This window comes from Apis cerana, linkage group LG10, assembly GCF_029169275.1.
Source record: "Apis cerana isolate GH-2021 linkage group LG10, AcerK_1.0, whole genome shotgun sequence".
NCBI classification, from domain to species: Eukaryota; Metazoa; Arthropoda; class Insecta; order Hymenoptera; family Apidae; genus Apis; species Apis cerana.
The window spans coordinates 1,329,825-1,350,147 of record NC_083861.1 but is presented as its reverse complement, the minus strand read 5'-3'; the positions used below and the strand labels follow the sequence as shown (position 1 = coordinate 1,350,147).

General features: G+C 39.0%; 1 protein-coding gene across 1 annotated transcript in view; it reads right to left on the bottom strand.

The window, feature by feature from the left end:
- Positions 1-9,170: 9,170 nt before the first annotated feature.
- Positions 9,171-20,323, bottom strand: part of LOC107993683 (sperm-tail PG-rich repeat-containing protein 2-like) — a 30,477-nt gene continuing 19,324 nt past the window's right edge. Inside the window, exon 6 of the mRNA XM_062080723.1 lies at positions 9,171-9,278. Within this exon, the coding sequence (XP_061936707.1) occupies positions 9,171-9,278 (108 nt within the window). The remainder of the gene's footprint in view (positions 9,279-20,323) is intronic.

Sequence of the window (20,323 nt, the reverse complement as noted above, 5' to 3'; positions counted from 1 at the left end):
CGTGCCCGCCTCGTATAATGAAGAAGAAGAAGAGGCAACATCGACGCGTCAACCGCACGGAGGAGGCAGCACTCTCGTTCAAACCGCTCTTTCCACGTGTCCCCCCTCCTCCGTCGGTGTACACATTTGAGCGCGGTTAGTTGCGGCACGGATTAACGGTTACGGCCTCGCAATGTGCTCCGCAATGAAAGGAAGATGGAGAGAGAGAGAGAGAGAGAAGTAGTGAGCGGGGGAGAGATGCGCGAGGCACGAGCAGAGAGACGAAAAGAGAGGGCAGCCAGTTTAAATGCATTTGTATTTGCATTTACATCGGGCCGGCGAGCGACCAACACGGCCGAGCGACCAAATTGCCACCGCGCGGGTTGCGCGAGCTGAATTCCTCGGAAATAACGTCGTAAATAAACCGTCCGACCGTACACCACCCCCTTGGTCCTCGCTTTTTCCTCCCATACTCTCTCTCTCTCTCTCTCTTTCCTTTCCGGGAGGCGCGTAATCTGCGGAACTCTTTGTGGAGATACGCCTACGAAAGAGAGAGAGAAAGAGAGAGAGAGATTGGTGATTGATGGCGCGAGCTATCCATTGATTCCGCGAGATAACGCGGTTCAAGGGGCGCTGCGCCTTTTAGTTCGAGTTGGAAGGTGAGACGTGGGGAGATGGGGTAAGGGTGAGTTTGAAAAAGGGGTGAAAGTGAATCGTATTGTAGTTTGAATGTACGGAAAGTGCGAATCTGAATTCTGACTATTTACGGTGGATTTAATATAGCAATTGTAAAAATGGATTTAAAAATTATGGAATGGAAATAATGATTTATCATGAATCATGAGATTATAGACGTCAAAATTTTTATTTACATAAAATTACCTCTTTGATTTTTTCATATTCACCGATCAGTTTGATACAAAGTATCAAATCTACTAAGAGTTAAATGAATTTTTATTTGATTTTGATAACGATATATTAAAAAAATTCTCGAAAACGAAAGGAATATCCTCTTCACTACGCTGTTATCTCGGCAGACTTTTTATCATCTCCTGGCCGAGGAAAAAATATATCGACATCGAGCCAAGGCCAGAAAACGTGGCTCGAACAACCACGGACGTTTCAATTATCCTTCTTCCTCGGTACGAAAATACTCGTTAACCGAGCCGAATTCTCCCGGACTACCCGCTGCGTTGCCGTATAAGCAACCTATCGAGCGGAATCGCGGCGAATGTCGCCATGATTTACCCAGGAACTCGGCCACCGAGTTGCGACCAGACAACAAATAATCGGCAATTTCACCGAGTTCTCCGGGGACACGGGAATCCAATTAACGGAGCTGATCCATGACCGTCATTAAAAGCCCGTAAAAGCCGTTTCCTCGGCCGTTTTCTATCCTAACGAGACCTTCGTCGATCGTTCTCTTCGTTGGAAATCTGTCAGAAACGTACGGTCACCTTCACCACCCGAGAAAGACCATTTTCACCGTTACACACACTTCCCTCGAAAAGCGTCGAAAAAGAAACTTTCAGCCACCTCCTCGGCCCTCCCGTGTGACATATCTCCCTCTTCCGCACTCCCCCTTCCGTCCCGCCATCGCTTTTTTTCCTTCGGAATACCACGGCGAAAATGCTTCCCCACGACGCGCAAGAATCATAGCTGGCGTGTCTGCCGGCGACAGGATAAAGAGGCCGCTCCTACACGCACTTACGTCACGTCCTTCGATTCCTCTGCCCTTGGCTCCCTCCTCCAACCCGGCCGGTGCGAGACCGGCGTCTTATCGGCGAGGAGGTTGAGGGAAGATAAGGCACGTCGGACGTGGCGCGCTCCCACCGGCATAAATTGTTTCGAGGGCCACTCGCCGATCTCGCGAGCGATTCGCGAGAGGAACGAACAACGAACAGATGCCGTTGCTTCTATCGCGTTATCTAAGTGTTTGTGACGTAGTTTGTGTGTGCACGCGTGTCTCTTTCGAGGTGATGGGGCGATGAATGGGGAGGATGGATTTTGAAGGTCGAAGAGGGTAGAGGACAATATATTCTCTATTTTTTTTTCCATGATTTTTTTATTTTTTCGCGATATTCGCAATATATTTATTATCTATGGTTAATATTTCTTGTTCAGTTAAAGGTGAATATTTACAGCATTCATATCTATATATATTATATGATTCTGTAATTTTTTTCTTGCTTTCTAAATATAAATAGTTTTTAAATATTATTAAAAAAACATTCATTTTTTATATTCTTGTAATATTATTAATCTCATCAGCTTGTGTAAAGTCAAAATCCTTCAGCTATCGTATTTCTGAGAGCTTCCATTCTCGTTCCATTCTCTCAGAGAGAAAGGGAATGCGCGTAACAGCATGCATTCCTTTCTTCCGAAAAAGGAAAAAAAAGGAAACGTGGAATATCCCCTTTGTGCCGAATCGAAAAGGTGGTCTCTACGCGTGCACAGGATTGGAGGGAAATGCTGTTGACGATTTCGACGGGGCTGAATAAAGTTGGGAATTTTATTCGGTTTTCATCGGTGCCTGCGTCAATGGTAAAAATAAAAGAGGGGTGGATCGAGGGACAAGGGGGTTGGCGCGGGTTCGTTAGCCGATGTAATTTCAAACTTGCTGACTGGCCGCGAGTATGAATGGATCTATCGATGCATCGAGGGGGTGTGGGGAAACGGGGAAAATCGGCTCGCGAAAAAAACCCTCGCTGATTATTGCCGCGCTTCGTTCCCCGTGTCTGTACGCGGCACGGATCAGAGGCTCGATTGACCGCCTAAAGATTTTTTCCCTGGTTTGGCGCGTGGCGCGTGCGGCCATTCGCGGAATTCCTCGACCCCACGAAGAATGCGGCTCCCTTTGAAGGCCTCGAGGAAGTTTCCCTCCTCTCCGAATCCCCGTTTCGTTCAATAGCCACGGAGATTTTCGCCGACTCGTTCGTTGGAAACGAGTTGCCGTAACGCGATTTGGATAAAAGGCGATCACCGTCTTTCAAGGAAAGTTCGCGTCTCTCAAGGATTCTTTCTTAGAAAGAAGTTTAATATTCTTCTTTTCGCAATATTGAATGCGCCGATCGATGCTCTGATCGATTCTTTTTATATTGATTCGTCTCTGTCTTGATAGGGAAGGGATCTGGATAGCAGAGGAATTTACAAAGTCTTTAAGGGAGTCTATGAAACGTTTCAGTTTCAATTATGCGGCTCTTAATACGTTTAATATATTATCTTTTTTATTCTGGACACGAATCTCGTAGGCACAACATGTGAAGTGCTAGGATCTTTCAAAAAGTAGAATTTGTGATATTATAATAAGAACGAATGATCTGTTAACATTTATATCATCATAGTTAAAATATGGTCAAAATTTTAAAGAAAATCATTTAATCTATTCATTTTAATAATTATTTTATTGATTTTATTTTTGAGGATTTTGCAAATACTTTGAGAATATAAAATGTGACAGATTTCAATGTTGCTAATTCGGATTATGAAAGATAATTTAATTGATTTGTAGATGATAAGAAAATATCTATTAATTAACTTGTAAAGAAAACTTGTTGATTTGACTTGTTTTTAATTTTGAAGAACAAATAATTATGCTTGATGATTTTATAACAATGGAAAATAAATTTGACTGGAAATTAAGACTGGAAATCAATATTTCGTCTTAAATCAATATATTAAAGAAAATAATTTTATTAATAACTTCTCAATCTCGTGCAGTAAAGATAATTTTAAATATTACTATTCTGCGCCTTATCGAAATCTTTACTTTACATCATTTATTTAATCAAACCAAAATTTCAAACACTTTATTTATGTTTCTAAATATTATCCAAAATTTGAAATATAATAATTTTATCAACTTCCTTGCAATTTCATAATACATTTTCTCTATACAGAATAATTTGCTATAAAATTATGTAATGTGTTATAATATAAATCCAAAAAGAATTTGTTATAAATTATATCAACTAAAAAAAATAATCCTGAAAATTTTAATCCATGTAAAATTATTATTAAATAACCATCGATCAATCTTAATTTTAAAAATCACTATTCTTATAATTATTAATCCCATATGTACAATTGATGAAATTGCAATAATTGGTCTTATATCATGTTGATCTTAAAATTGAATCAACTCTTTTAGAGAATGACAGAGATTTACCAAACGCATATAATGGGTGTTAACATGACAAACAACACTCTTAAAGACTGTCCTAGTTCGCTAGAAGGAATCGCTTAATTTTTACGCGGCTCGTAAGTCAACGAGGGAAGGTTCCTGGATCGTGGCGCGGGTTTACGAGCGCTCGTAAAGCCTCGCAAGCTCGCATTAAGCCCGATCGCGATCAGCCTCAAGATTAGGCCCGAGAATCCTTGCCACGGAGCCGGTCGATCGATAAGCAGGACCATTGCAACGCAGGACGGGCTCGCATTTAGAATACGGCTATAGGCGTGGGCGACAAACAGCCCGTGGCTTCGTCTCTCTCTGGGAAACCGCACGGAACACCCAATATGCGGTAAATTGTCTCTGACAACTGGTTCTCTAACACCTGCCAGCATGGCGAGCGATAATTAAATTTGCCGGCCGAATTAATTCCAGTGTAGCTTCTGAGAGAGTCGACTTGCTGATTACACGGATTAAATATCGCGACACCGAAACGAACGGAGGATTTTACACGAGCCGGGCAGTGAAAGGGAAATTATTGCTCGTGATGGATAAGGCGAGTAAACTTTAAAATCGTTCCGCTAGCAACGAGATGTAGAAACGATGGAAAATTACAAGTGGGGCGAATTAAACACTTGAATATAGCTATATATTCTTACCTGTTGTTCCGTCTAACTACGAACAAAGGTTATTTTCAAAGCCGTGCCGAATTCAATTCGAGATTATAAATAAAATCATTTGATATCGCTTGAACTTTGCATTATTAGTATTCTTATATTTCAAAAGTTTGAAAAAATCTAAAAGAATGAATCATTATATGATCGTTCATTCAAAATTATTCAGAAATATAAGAGTATGCTTGTTGTGTGAATATAATCTCTTGTTGAATTCCGAAAAAAAAGAGGAATAACGTTAAATAGTATAGTTTTTGAGTCGCACAACAAAATATTTTTATCGTTTAATTTTTATTTCGATTATCGACACACGCTGAGAATCGTTAGAGTTACTTCATACTTGCACATCTGCATAGACTTCTGTCGTATAATATCCAGGAAATCCTGTTCTAGCACTGTTTCGAGGTTAACACGAAGCCCTTCTTAAATCTCGCTAACAACTTAGTTCTAAAATAAGCATGGTACCGGGCATCGGCGCCCGGCCAGTCGGAGAAATTCTAGCGAAAAAAATAATAGGGTAGCCGGGTTGTGAAAGGGGTTGGCGTGCCGCGGAGCGTTAAAGGCTGTCATTACTCATAATTAGCGGCGAATCGCCGGGGCTTTTACACGGATGAAGGCCTTCTGAAACGACGTATTCGTGACGGACGGTTGTTACAATAGATGGGCAGACAGCCCATAGTATTATCGAACCAACCTGCGTATTCAGTATGCCACTAAGCTCTGAAAACATAGCGCGGGGAAAAATTGTCTGGCAGCCAACTTTGAAAATTGTTTCCTGTATCATCGAATCCTGTGCTTTTTTGCACAGTAATTAAGTTTTAGAAAATTGGGCTAGCCATTTTCCGAAAAATGAAATGTTAATATTAAGATCTTTTCCTCTGTTATTTCTAACGAATTTTCTAATCTTTGATTTAAGAAAGATCAAAAGAAAGAGCTGATTCAATTGGTATTTACGATATAAAAGGATTTAAACGTTTTTTCTAAAAATTATTATTGAAAATAATTATAAAATTCCGATAATAAGAATTGAATCGAATAATCAGGCATTAAAATTTCGTATAAATAGAATTCATATAAACGGAATTCCACTGGGAATAAAAGAAATATATTTGTTTAATTAGATTAATTATTCGTAGAATGTATATCGAGATACAATAATCAACAATTATTGTGTGCATTGTAATAATATTGAATATCAGAAAAAAAAGAAAAAAGAAAAGATCTTAAAAGAAATAAAATACCATTGACATCGTGAAACGCTCAAATTGTACATACACAAAGGGAGGTTTAAAGAAAGTAAAGAAAAAGAAGAGGCTAAAATTACAGAGTGGAATTGAAAGACGAATACGCCGGTAAATAGTGAAGGATTCGCGAAAGAAAACCTGGATCTGATGGAGAGCATCAGAAGCTTCCGTATTGCAAGGGTATCGGTAACAATCCCTCGTTAAATGAGAGATTCCCGACAAAGGAGTGGCGCGACTCGGTAGTAATAACTTTTCCGTGTCGCTCTTATCATTTCTCGCTGGTTTCGCGCCGCTTTGCCATACAAATGCCATGTAAATGAATGCAAATTAATCGTTCCAGATCTAGCCATCTCCCCTCCCCTCCCCCCCATCACCATCTTGAAAATTTTCTTTCGGGATCACAAAGCCGTCCGTCCACTCCAAGCCGGTCGTTCCTCCCATCTTCGTCCCATTTCACCGTACCGGTTTTTTCCTTCCCTCTCTTCTCTCTCGTCCGTGAAAATCCACCCGCAAATAAACGAGTCACGCCCAGCCATTTAACGAGAGGAACGAGGGCAGGAACAGCGCGAGTTGCGGTATTCATTAAAAGCCAACGGAACAAAATGAAGACGGTAAATTGGACTTCGTGGCAAAGAAGCGAAGAAGTAGGAGAAGATGGAAAGGCAAGAAAGAAAAAAGAAGAAAAGGGGGAGGGGAAAAAAGTAAAGCGAACGAGAGAAAGAGAGAGAGAGAGAGAAGAGAAAGATGCCTTTCCAATTCTTAATTCTACGGAATACGGTATCCACCGTTTAATTCCCCTTTTATCAACCGTAGGAAACCGAGTTCACCACCGAGTTTAATGAAGCTGCCTCTGCCGCGAGAGATCAACCGAGAAAGATCCGAGCAAGTCCGTTCGGGATCGCTATTACTACAAGCTTTAACGTAATAATTCGGAAGCCGTTATCACCGTTGTTTTCAGCCCTGGAGGAGGAATGCGTGGAGAGAGGGTGGAATGGTTTTTGACAAAGGTTAGCGGGCGAAACAAAGAGGGCGATTTCTAAAGGCGCTTCGTTACCTCGACAACGACGTCAACCATCGTCGACGTCGTCCGCGAAAGGCCGGTAACAAAGGAGGCCGACATCCACAAAGAGGGATATTATTCCTGCCGGGCGTAATCCTACGGGAGAGAGTGCGAATATTTATTACGCGGGCCACGCGCTTAAAACGCGGCCGGGCTAAAGTGAAAACAATGGCGGATTTTCTGCAAACTGACTGGCCAGTCTCGCGCTGGCTGCTACGCGCTGGCTGGCCTGATTTAGAACCTGTGTTTTCCTTCCTCTTTCCCTTACTGTTCCTTTATATCCATCCATCCGTCTCTTTCTCTCCTCCCCCTCCCCCGTTCCGTCATCTCGTCCTTCACGTGGAAAAACTTTTCCACACCGGTGAGGCCGGCGACAACCCGTCGTGAACTGTTGCATCGTAAAAATGGGAGAAACCGGGACAAGGACGGGGGAGGAGGGAGGGGGAATTAATAGCCGCGCTGACTTTTTAATTCCCCTGCAACTTCGCCGATTAATAATACCTGTCGCAAGATGAATAGGGGCCAGGTTATTATATTACGTTTCACGCGGAATAATTGAACAGGGAGGGGGAAAGGGGGGGTGGCTGACAATGGCAAAGGCCATTTCGTTATCGTTAAGAATCGATTACCTCCGTCAGAGATATTCTCGAAAGCTCTCATGGACGTGATCTTATATCGCCATTTATGCCCCTGTAAAAAAAAAAAGGTATCGAAAGACGGTATCATTACTATTATTATTTCTTTTTTACGATACGAGAACGATTCTAATTTTAATCCCTTCCCGCAGACGATCGTAAGAACAACTTCCCCATCAAAGGACAACTTTACTTTACTACGCGGGGAGAAAGAACTAACGCCGGAGAGATTTTCATCGGCTCGATCCGCGAGACATCCGTTTGGAATCTGGGAAAAGGGAAACGAAGAAGTCGTTCTTGGATCCTTTGTCGTCTGGAGCAGCCTCTTGATTCCTTGCGGTAATGCGGCCTGCCCGCGTAACGTGTATATATATTCAGCGCGCGCCACTGCCTTTCCACCCACCCCCACCCCCCTCTTTTGCTCTTGTTTTAAAATATTTGGGCTTTATGAACGCGGCCGCAGGGTGCATAAATTATACGACGCTGTTTCATGCGACGCAAAGAACCGTTCCGCCTCCAGGAATATAATGTCCCGCCGGCTTTTTCCCCGGGCGGAAAACACCGCCGATAAAGCACACAAATTGCTCAGGGCGGACGGAGGACAAAGGGGGAGGGAGGGGGAGGACTTGTCCGATGAGTTGCCACGTCGCATCGAATATTCCTTGAATACGCCCTCCTCCTTTTTATAAGTTGGCGAAATGTGAAATGTCTTTGTAACGGTCGGGAGAGAAACATCAGTCGTCTCGAGATAAATTTGATCGAAGTTTGATACCGTAATTGCTGATTTTCTTTGTATTTGAATTTGTTTCTTTGAATATTTTTTTTTATTGGTTACTAAAAATATTGGAAAAAGATATATATCTACGTTATGGATTTATGATGTGAAAAATATTTAAATATCTTATTATCATAAACGATAAAATGTAATTTATAGAAAAAAAAAAAAACGTTATTACACTTTTTCATTCCAATAAGAATTCGAGACGAAAAATCGATGATATATCTGGGCCGCTCGTGGAGCATATTCCACTTGTGCAAACGAATAAATAAAAGAGCCTGTACGGTCAAAGGATCGAGGAGTGGCGCGTGGGTGGTGCGGGGTCGCCGGGGTCCAAGGAGGAAGAAAACCCTCCGGGGAGGATTTCGTCGTCGGTGGTGAGGGTTTCCAGTTCGATCAATCGAAAACCCGACGCCATTCCTGCCGATTTGTTGGAAATAAGTCGATCTACGTCCCAGGTGCACCAGGGTTATCGGTGTTCCCATTCGATTCACCTGAAACGAAGATAAATGCGTTTCGCCCGTTTTCACGTATGAAGGGAGCACGCGCCTTCCTTTCCGTTCTTTTCCTTTTTCGCCTTCGCATCCACCGTCTCATACGCTTTCAATATCCGCCTTTAATATCGACGATTGTTACGCTTGTTTATCGGTAGCAATCGGGCTGAATGCCTCCTTGCGAAATGCGACTATGCCCGGCTCTTCAGTTAATACGCAGTATGGGAGTGGCGTGTCCGGATGCCTCTGAAAGTGAATAAAACGAAACCGTATTGGATCCTTTTTCGAGTGCTGTTTCTTCAAAGGAATGAATAATTTGTTTAAAATTGTATCGTGTTTAGTAAAAATATAATCAGTATTATTACGTTACAGTTACAGAAAGTCTCTTCAAACGTTTTCATCAGATAAATGGGATAAATGAATTAATTTAATTTGAAATTGACGTTAAATACGTTTATATGCGGTAATATGATAATGTGAACTAATATTTAATGTTAATTATTGAATATTAGATATCAGATTTACTTAAAAAAAATTAGAAAGCGATGAACGTGTTAGATTTGCATACTCTTTAAAAAAGTACTTAATAAATAATATTTCTAATAAAACTTTAATATTTTTAATATATTTCTTCTTTGTTTTATCTTGAAAATTTCTTCCATATCTCTTAATTTTTTCCGTTTTGGATGAACACGTAAATGTAATGAAATAAAACTAAAAAATTATTGATAGAAAAGAAGTATAGGAAAATTATAAAAATCTTACTATTTAAAAATCTGCACAAGAATTATTACGTTTCCGCCGTTATGCAATTTGCGTGCCATTATTTTGCACGGAACGGTCACGAACGACTTACAATAAAAAGTCGGCACACATTCTGTGCACGCTTTTCTCGGCCCGCATTCTTTTACTTTTGTTTACGGTTTCCAGTCAGGATATTTAGAACGCTTAAAGGAACAATTAAACGAGGTTAAAACAGTTCGCGTCCCCGTGACTCTATCTCGCTTAATTTCCATGCCTTTTTTTCCCACCGTCCCTCCAGAACTCCGGCCAGAAATTCGGCTCGTTTTATTTCAGAGGTGTGTAACAGGGCTTTTCCCGGGCCCTGTTCGAATACACACGTCCCACTCAGCAGCCAACTCATACCGCAGACACGGTTATGTCTCGGAGATATTTTAATTGTCGCCTCAAAGCAACTCTCTCGCCCTGATGCGAGAATTCTTCGTGAAACCGCGTGAAATATGAGGGAACTTGACGACTCGCTAATAACCTTCCTGGGCCGGGGATCTCGAATTTTAAGTTCGCCGACCTTAATTTTTCAAGTGGAGAACGTTTTCGCTCGTTTTCTGACGCCTCACGTTCCAACGTTTTGCTTCAACGTGCTACGAATCTTTTATTCTTCCCAAGGATGGATAATCATTTCTGTTTTTTTTTTATAATTCTCGATGTAAATTTTAATTTCGAGGTAAAAAAAATTGTCGTTTCTTTTATTTTATATATTTTAATGCTGCGCTTTTTTTCGATTCTTTTCATGTTTAGAGTGAAGAAAATATATAAATGTTATATCCATACATTGTGATAACATTTTGTTTATATAATATAAATTTGCAAATGACTTTATTACGTATTATACACAAAAAAGCATAAAATATTCAAAGTACGCATTTCTCTATTTAAGTTCTACATCTTTAATTTACCAAAATTTTATTTTCTATAAACATTTTCATTCTAATAACAATATCTTAAGAAACAATCTCACAAAGATTTAGAAAACCTTTTATCCAATTTACTTACAAATTATTACTTACAAATTAACTTAAGCACTTCACAATGAACGTAATGCAACGTAAACTGAAATATATATGAAAATTCAAAAAGTATAAAAGTTTTTCTCACGGATTTTTAATGACAATTAAAACGAGCAATTCGAAAAAGTTTGTATAAATACAAAGCATTCGACAACTTCCCTCCCCAACCTTTCCATCGTGCCTTCCTACCTTAGATATCCCCTTCAAATTTCCTCGACCGGCGTAATACGCTTCAATCACGATAACGCGACTCCATTTCAGCGGTTCAAATGAAACCAACGAACAGTGACCGAGTAATTCGACGGGGGTGGCGACAGTCCCGGTTGGGATTTCATTTCGCGATAGTCACGCTTTGATTTCCGTGGCTCAGGTGTCTGGAGAGAAGAAAAGGGGCTGGGGGCCAATCCGGAAATTCGCGGCCGCGCCTCCCCACCCCTTCGAAAAGGGATGAGGCAGTGTGGGGGTGAAAGAGCTCGTTTGTTAACATGTTCGTCCCGCGTGCGACTTAAATCACTCGAGGAGACCGTCGATAGACGTCTCGACGTCAAACTGGAAACTTTCCACGGTCTGGATTAAATTGGATCCTTGGGCGGAATGATGGGAAGAAACGAAAATTGGAAGCTCAAAAGATGGCGTGGATTCGACAGGATTCGAACGGGGAAAGTCCAAGTGCCACGGCGAATAACAATGAGCAGGGATTTCGATTTCGCGATGGTTTTCAGAAACTCGACCCTTCGCGAAGGATGAAGAATATCTCGCGGAGTTTCCGAAATTTTATATCAAACTTATAGAAAAGTGAATTTTATTATCTTTTTTCTTTTTCCTTTTTCAAGAATGAAATCGAAGAATGTAAAGATTAAAATTCGTAATTGTGCTTAATATATCTTCTTAAATGATTAAAATAAGAAGAATAATGCTGATGAGATTGCTTAATCTCAAGCAATTTTGTATCAGTGATCAGTCAAGTTCTAATTTTTTATTTTTATTCTAGCTTTTTAATTTTGTATAATAAGAACCTATCTTTTCTATTATAGTATATTTTTAAATCTTTCTAACTGCTTGCAATAATATATTTTAATGTTTAAACAATTTTTCAATGTTCATCGAATAATTAATAAATGTGCATTTTCTGTTTTATATTATAACTTTTCTAACGATTTTTATTGAAATTAATTGAATAAGCAAAAATTAAAATAATTGATTTGATAAATCTCAAAATTTAAAATTATCAAGGAACGAAATCTGTGAAAAACAATTTATTTCTCTTCGTCTTCGAGATATTTGCAGCCATTTGTTCACGCAGGCAGCTAAGAGAAAGAGTTATTTTAATATGGCGACTAGTAGCTACTTCGTATGCGCGCCGTCTCCAGTCGTGTTCCTCTTCTATCATCCCTCCATCTATCTCTTTGCTTATCTCGGCCACTGTAATCGAAATGCCTCGCGTTGGTAATCCTTGGTCCGACAGGATCAAGCATCGTGGATTATTTTTGGAAATTGCAGTTCGTAATTTCAAGCCAAGTGATATTTGAAAATAATGACGATTCCTCGTTTCAAAAAGAAAAAGTGAAAGAATTAAAATAATACGTTCCGCACGATTATCGAGTTATGGAAAATAAAGGGAAAGATGATGAAGCAGAAGAAGATGAAGATGGCGGAGAAAGTTGATCAAGTTTGAATTAAAATTAACTCGTAGAAACTTTTTAATAACTGTTTCAATTTCTTATTTCACCATTTAAGATTGAATATTTCCAATATTTCCGATAATTTTAAAGGATTCGCGATTTCAATAAAAATATTTTAAAATTAAAATGGAAATTCCTCGAAACTCGTACTTTATGAAAGAATGAAGAATATTTGTTGGATACTCGAAATATCGTGTCAAAATTTTAATAATACTCGTAATCGAAATATTCATGTTTATTAAAAGTAAAATATTCATTGCACTATTAAATATAATTAAAAATAACCTCTTCCCCCCTTTAAATCTCGTCTCATCGTTCGATCTGAAATAAATTTCTCATTGGATTATCCAAAATGAAGCAATTCACAGTTTCTCGAAACATTGCCTCGAGAATTCGAAATTTCACAGAGGTCCTCGACTTGGATACATCTGGGGATGTTCTTAAAAGCTTGTCGTTCCACCAGTGGTGCACAGAAATGTAGATCGTTGCAATCGATACGGGAAGACACGCGCCCCTTCGCGAGAGGGGATTAATAAATAATGGAGAGGAGAAGTTGGTTCGATCGAGTTTCAGACGTTGCATCAAAGCGTACGCATCCTTTAATAAAGGATACGATGCCGGCAGACATCGGTAAATAATACAGGAAGCTTTCTCTTTCTCTCCGTAGGGGTGTTGCGGAAGAAGGGGGAGGTGCGTGGAAGGTTCCGCGAGTAAAGATGATGCAGTAAACTCCACTGTTATTGGCACTCTAAGCGCAGGTGTTCCGAATGATTTCTCCGGGGACCCAGACAGTCTGTGAAAGCGGCTCTCTGATTTCGAGCGCGAGCGTGGAATCGCGACGGGCATGGGAAATCAGCCAGAAGAAGAATTAACCATCTCGAGTGGCCGCCTGGTGACGAAGTATTAGAACTTTCGATTCGATTTCTTTATAGCCCCCCTCGTAAAATTCGTCCGGGTTGAACATCTCGAAGATTGTGCAACTTTTTGCATTTTTACTCGAGGACTTTTAACGCGGAAAGTTTGATACATTGTCTTTAAGATAGTGATTCGTGACGGGGAGATTTTATCGTTGCGCGAGTAAAAGTTTCGGGTTAATAGCAATTCTCTGTAAAGGCGAATTATAGATTTCTCGTTTCTCATTATTTCTCGAATGATTCATCTGCATTGATAAATTGATAAATTTACTATTTAAACTACAATTTAAAAGTTAAATAATTGAAAAGAGCAAGATTATTAAATAACAAAATATAATAATTAGAGGAATTGAGAATTATAATAGTCATAACTCGCGTGGAAATTATTTTAAAAATACAACATTAAATCAACATTGAAAATTTTGATATCCAATGTTAGATTCGTTTTAATTTATAACTAACGTATCAAAACAACTTTTATCAAATAACTTAAATTAACGCGAAACTGTAACATAGATCCATCTTCTTTTATCGATTAAACTTATAATTTTAGCTCTTCTAATTATATCTAACTATATCAAAAAAAAAAAAATTATCCTAAATCCTTAAGACCAGAAGACAAAACAGTACAGGAACATATAATTCACAGCAAAAAAGCCAGAGTCTCGTTTGCATCCGGCACAACAGAAAATTCATTCCGCGAACGAGATTCTCGTTTTGAGAATTCGTGTTTCACCATAGCTCCGCGCATTAGCATAATTCGATAGAAATAATCGAGAGAAAAAAAAACTTGTGCTCGAAGGATATACAAGGAAAGATGGACGAGGAAAGGAAACGAGAGACGCGTAGGTAGGAATCGGAGCGACATTATTGGCCGAACACGGGGGACGATGTCATTTCGGACGATTCGTTGTCTCGTCGTGACGGGTGGCGAAGAGGGAGAGACACTCGGGGACGTAGGTGGAAACACGAACTTCCAAAGGAACACGGTTGGCGCGAGTCAGTCCACTGTTATAGACGAGGCCACGATAATAAATTCACAGCATGCGGGGACCGAGTACGTGTCTTCATAAAATCTTAGATCGAAGATTGGCCGTGGATGTCACGGTGCACGCGAAAAAAATAATTAGAGGGAATGAGAGACGGCCAGGTAGCGTTGCTTTTTCGGTATGCACGCCACACAACCGGTGTCGTTGCATCGCGTGTGCTCGGTGTTTCGTATAAATTACGCGGATGTATCGCTAACGCCTCGGCCATTCGCCTCGCGTTAATTGCTTCTGACTCGATTGAATTTTATACGATCGTGCGGCTCGAAACGCTTTTCTTCTTTTCTTTTTTTTCTTCTTTTCTTTGAAGAGTGGAATTAAATTTCCGTGACAAAATCGGGATTATTTACGGTTTAATGACAAAGAGAATCATTATTCGTGAGAATGATGTAATTTATTGGGTGGGTGAGATAATTTAACGTTTATCGATTCGTTTTACTTCTGTTTAATTTTGTACTTTGGCTGCAAATTTTAAAGCGAGTGGATTTTTGACGGAGGACAAAAGGGTGCTCAAAGAGTTGTAATTTGGATGAATCGACGAAGGGAAAACATCTTTTTTTTTTCTTCTTTCTTTTTTTTTTCCGGTCCTGTAAAAATGTAAATCGCAAAAATTCGAATGTAAATCCGTGGGAACAGGTAGCGGGAGACGTAAGCCCACGAGGGATTACGATAATTTATTCTCGTAGCCCGTAGGGTTACTTTATCCCCGGGTACGAGATAAATTCGCGTCCCTTTCGGTCCTTCCTGTAAAGCAACGTTCACAACGATTAAACCTTCGTAAAATAGAGAAAAATTGAAGACAGATTAAATTTCCTTGAAAATTATACAAAATTAAGAAATTCTATTAGAATTGAAACTTTTTTATTGTTTATTATTCTTTTCTTATTATTAGTAAACATATTAGACTTGTTTTCGAAAATTTTAATATATATAATCGAATATTTACAATATTTTTCTAGAAAGAAATTGCTACTAAGAGAAGAAAAACAATGATATTTCAAATTATTTAGAAAAACTAAGAAATTTTCAACAATTATCAAGCTGAATCAAGCTTAACATAACGTTGTATTTCTGTCGCATTACCTGAAAGCTGTCAAAAATCCAAGAGATCCACGGGGGAACAGTGCCTAACAATCGCATAGTCTCAAAATTTCACTCGTCCCCATTCTTCGAATTTCTCTGAAGGTCTGAACATCCCTTCCTTCCTGTCACTTATCCTCGTACAAATTTAATGTTCCATTTGCCCACAAATGACACCTTCGACCATGAACCGTTCCCATTAAATCTTCCATCTCTAAAATTAGAGACACCCGGCTCTTTCAACCTACAACCTGACCCGCAATACTGATTAAAATCTCCATGGAGTAACAATGGGCTATCTTGTATCAGCGACTGCTACATTACAAGATTTTATCGAACTGTACGACATAGAATATACGTTCATGCTCCCTCGACGATACTATATGTATCATCACGATCATACCTGGACAACCGTCGTAAAATTTATCAAAATAATTAAACCTTGTACTCATCGTTCATGGACAGGAGTTAAAATACACTTTTAAACGTATCAATTCTTATTTCGATTATTGTCGGGCAGATTAAAAGATTTGAATATCTTCGCAATATTTTTTGATATATTTCAAATTATCGCTAAATAATTTTTAAATTTTTACAAAATTTTTTGAAAACTTATAATATTCATCCAATTTGAGATAAACCAAATAGAATTCTCTCCGATTAATTCATTCTGGAATTCATTCCACGATCCAATCGAACGGTTCGTTTTCATTTTTATCGATTATTATTATTTTCAATCTCAAGGCTTCTCGTGTTTCCTCGCACTTGGCGAAAGTGCGCTCATATATCGTTCAGGTATCTTCCCTTGGACGTGTTTACCAGACATCACTTCTCTCTCTCTCTCTCTTTACCATAACCGAGGCACTACGTCGATTGATCACCTCACTCTCTCCATTCCCAATTCCATCCCCATCGAGCGTGCTTCGAGGTATTTTTCACTTGGCAAAATTGTATCCACATCATCCTCCTTCCTACATCCCGTTTTTCCACCCCACAACAACTGAGAAACGTACAATAACCGTATATAATTAATGGATCAGAGAAGGTAAAAGATACACCTTCAAATTAAACGGATACACGACAAGGTATTCTATTCAAACAACGATGCTCAACAATGTATCAATTTTTCTCTTCCGATCGGAATAATAAGAGGAAACATCGATCGATGGAATGACGGGGACACGTTTCCAGGGATCGTGAAAGGGTCTGACAAACGAGGACAAGATCACCGGTGCTTGGTGCAGCATGAGAACGCACTTTACGAATCAAAATCGACTGCGCGACTGACCCTTGCGTCTCCATCCATCAACCTTCCAAAACTTCGATCCCTTCTTAAACCTCTTCTCCTTGTTTCTCTTCCTCTACTGATTAATGATCCGAGTAGTCACCACCCAAATCTCCAGCCAATCTCCCCGCTATCGGTGAGGTTACGTGATCGCGTTAATTCGCGACGTCTGCCATCTTTCCTCGCCTCTATTTTCGGTCGAAGGAGAGGAGACGGTGGTTCGAGCTTCTTTCAATCAACGTCGATTAATCTCGATTTCAGAGCAGCCGTCTATCAGCCCCCTCGACGCTCCTCGCCTGCTTTTCTTTTTTCCACTCCATCGTCGTCGACCGATGTCTTTCTTTCTTCCTTCCTTTCTTTCTTCCTTTTTTTCGCTTTCGTTTCTTCGCGCGCGTGCACGACAGACTTTCTCGGCCGTTTGGAACGGCGCATAATTATTCATCAGGGACTTTGCCTAATTCTCGCTCGTTAATCACCGTCTTCGAGAGACACGCTCGTTCGGTCAATGGCTGCCGCGTGATCGACGCTTTAAGCTCCTTTATTGAATCGTCGACGGTGTATCGGTGCTGTAACTCCATCGATTCCACTGTTACTACTTTGTTTACTGACGGCTCTATTTTGGAAAGGTGATTTAAAGTCGTTGTATTGTCGAGAGAGAGGGAGATTCTTGATTGTTTACGTTTAGAGTTTAGTCATTGCCTTACGAAATAGATAAGATTATTAATTTTGAGAATTATTCTGGTTATTTTTTGTTAAAAGTTAAAATAGTAGATGCATGCATAATTCAGATCTATTTGTATTGTTAATTTATGCGTCAAAAATCTTATTGAAATATGAGTACAATAATCAATAAAAAAATGATATTGGTGAATTTCAAAATTATGTACAATGGAATTATAGATGAAACTTTGAATTTTTGTAGTAACGTAATGAATATTTTATCGAAGAAAACTTCAATTTTCACTGAAATTTAAAATACTTCGAAAGAAATTCTTCTAAAAAAAAAGAAAAAAAAAGAAAAGAAAAATTAAAAGAAAAAAGTAATAATTTAAAAAAAAACAGGAAACAATTTTAGAAAATAGCACAGCGAAAACGTGACACCAGAGAGATTTTATCTTTTATTTAACAATATGATATTTTTATTTAATATCCAGAGGCGTGGTCACGCCACATTTACCGATAAAATTTTAACGCGAGAATCTACTACTATTTTATCGAAAGGTTGTAAAATTCTCTCTCTCTCTGTTTTTTTCTTTTTTTTTTATTTTTTTTCTTCTAACCCCCGGTATAGCATTGATCGCTCGCAATTTTCCAGTGTAAAGCTATCTAGCGGATCGTTCTCGCGATTAGTTGGATCATCGGCGCAATGGAAGTCTATTATACGGATGGCTATTAATTGAATCCTGCGCCCGGCTCGTGTTATGTAACCGATATGCAAATAGATTGTCTGTTTCGCTGTATGTCGCGCGCGGAATTAATTCCAGGAATTGTTTAACGAACGATCCACCGCGGTTGGGTAGAGTTGCTCGATAAAAATGAACGTGCAATTCCAACCGGATCCGGGGAATTTTATTTCAAACGTGAAAATAAATAATCCCGTTTTATTCAAAAAGATTTAAAGGATCGCAATATATTTCCCCTTATACGAGGCCGGACACGAGCCTCTGTTCGCTTAATAAACGATTCCTCGAGGTGAGCCTCGACCTTTTTATTTTGCCTCTGGAAAAAGAAAAAGAAAAGAAAAAAAAGGAAAAGAAAGGAGATATCTTCTTCCTTCGGCGCGAATGAATGAAGGAAGATTCTCATCTGCCAGGAGACCGAGATTCGTTTATTGCTTTCTGCTACCGTGCTACCGGATCGTTTCGAGCGAAGATTCGTATCGAGACCGGATCGAGACTATGCAAAAAATAATTTAAGAATTTCACCGATCCGAATTGATGCTGTCGTTACGATTCTTATATCTTGTATATAAAGATATATCTTCTCAACGTTTCGTATTAGACAAATAGTTTTCTCGTTAAAATAATGCATATTAAACGTTCGATAAATTTCATTATATTTTTTCGACTTGAAAGAGTTATTCGTAATGTTGGAGAAACAAGAAGATATCACTTTCGTACGTAATTTAAGTGTATATTGCGAGATTTACAACTGGCAATGAGATCCAATTCTCCTATTTTAAATTTCTATATAAATTATTTATACAATGATTCCTGAAAAAGAATATTGGTACTTTCTTTAAAATATGATGATTTTTTTAAAAATTGGACTTGTTTTGAAAAAAGTAGATAAGATATACAAAATTTTTTTTACGTCATTCAATATACTAATATCTTCTTAACTTTTCAAAATAATTGCAGTTATTAAATCCAATTTTAAAAAGTTATCCTGTAATATATAGTGATATATACACAGAAAGTCAAATCGTAGAGAAATAAATATTTCATACATAGATAAAAAGGAGAGAAAAATTTACTACGATTTCCATGGACCACGATTCCTGTGATTTCGTAGAAAATTTCACACAGTTGGACAAAAGGATAACATTGGAGAAGCGGTCGCAGTCTCCAGAGAGAACGCGTGACTCGGTTGGTTAATTGGCCATTAATTATGCAAATCGAGCGATTACCTCGTTCGCGTGTTTTGACCCAACTGGCCACGCTCCTCCCACAGTGAATTTAGAAGTGCCGTAATTACTTTTATCCCCATTTTATCGGCGGAAAGCGAAAGAAAAGAGAGTCGAGAAGATTTTGGTATCGAGGATTCGGCCGTTTCCCTTCTTCGAGCTGAGGAAAGAAACCCTTATCAATCGAGAAAGAGTGCATCCTATCGATCAGCTTCGGACTCGTACAGCTTCTTCCCTTACCTCCTAAGTTGTCCCCTAAATTCTCTCCGCCACTTTTATTTCGGACCGTTCATTAAGCCGTCAGACGGAAACGTATTTTCGCAGGAAGGTCCCCGGTAATTGACGTCGTTTCGATCCGTCGATGGATCGTCGGCGAGGTCAAACCAGATACTATCCCTAATTACCACGCGAGACATGCTGAAAATGTGCGCTCATTAATTCCACTTTCTTTCAACGGTGTAATTCCGTTCTTTGGAGGAAGAAATTTAAACTTCGACGATTGAGTTTTGTGCATTGAGATCTCAATTTCGCCAATGCCGATTTTTTAGAGAAGATTTTTGAATACATAAGGAAAAGTTACTCTTAAAATTTATATCGAAAATCATATCTTTCGTAATAATTTTATTAGGAATTAATAATGATAAATTTAACTTTGATTTATTTAAGAGAGAACTTAATCTTTATTTGACATATAACTAATTTGTCATTTACAATATCGGTAAATATTTACAGTGAGTTCAAAATATATTTAATAAAAAAAAATACTATCGCTCCAGATAATAAACAGATTATAATAAATTTAAAATAAAAAGGATTACGTATTGATTTTAATTTTTATGAATATATTGGT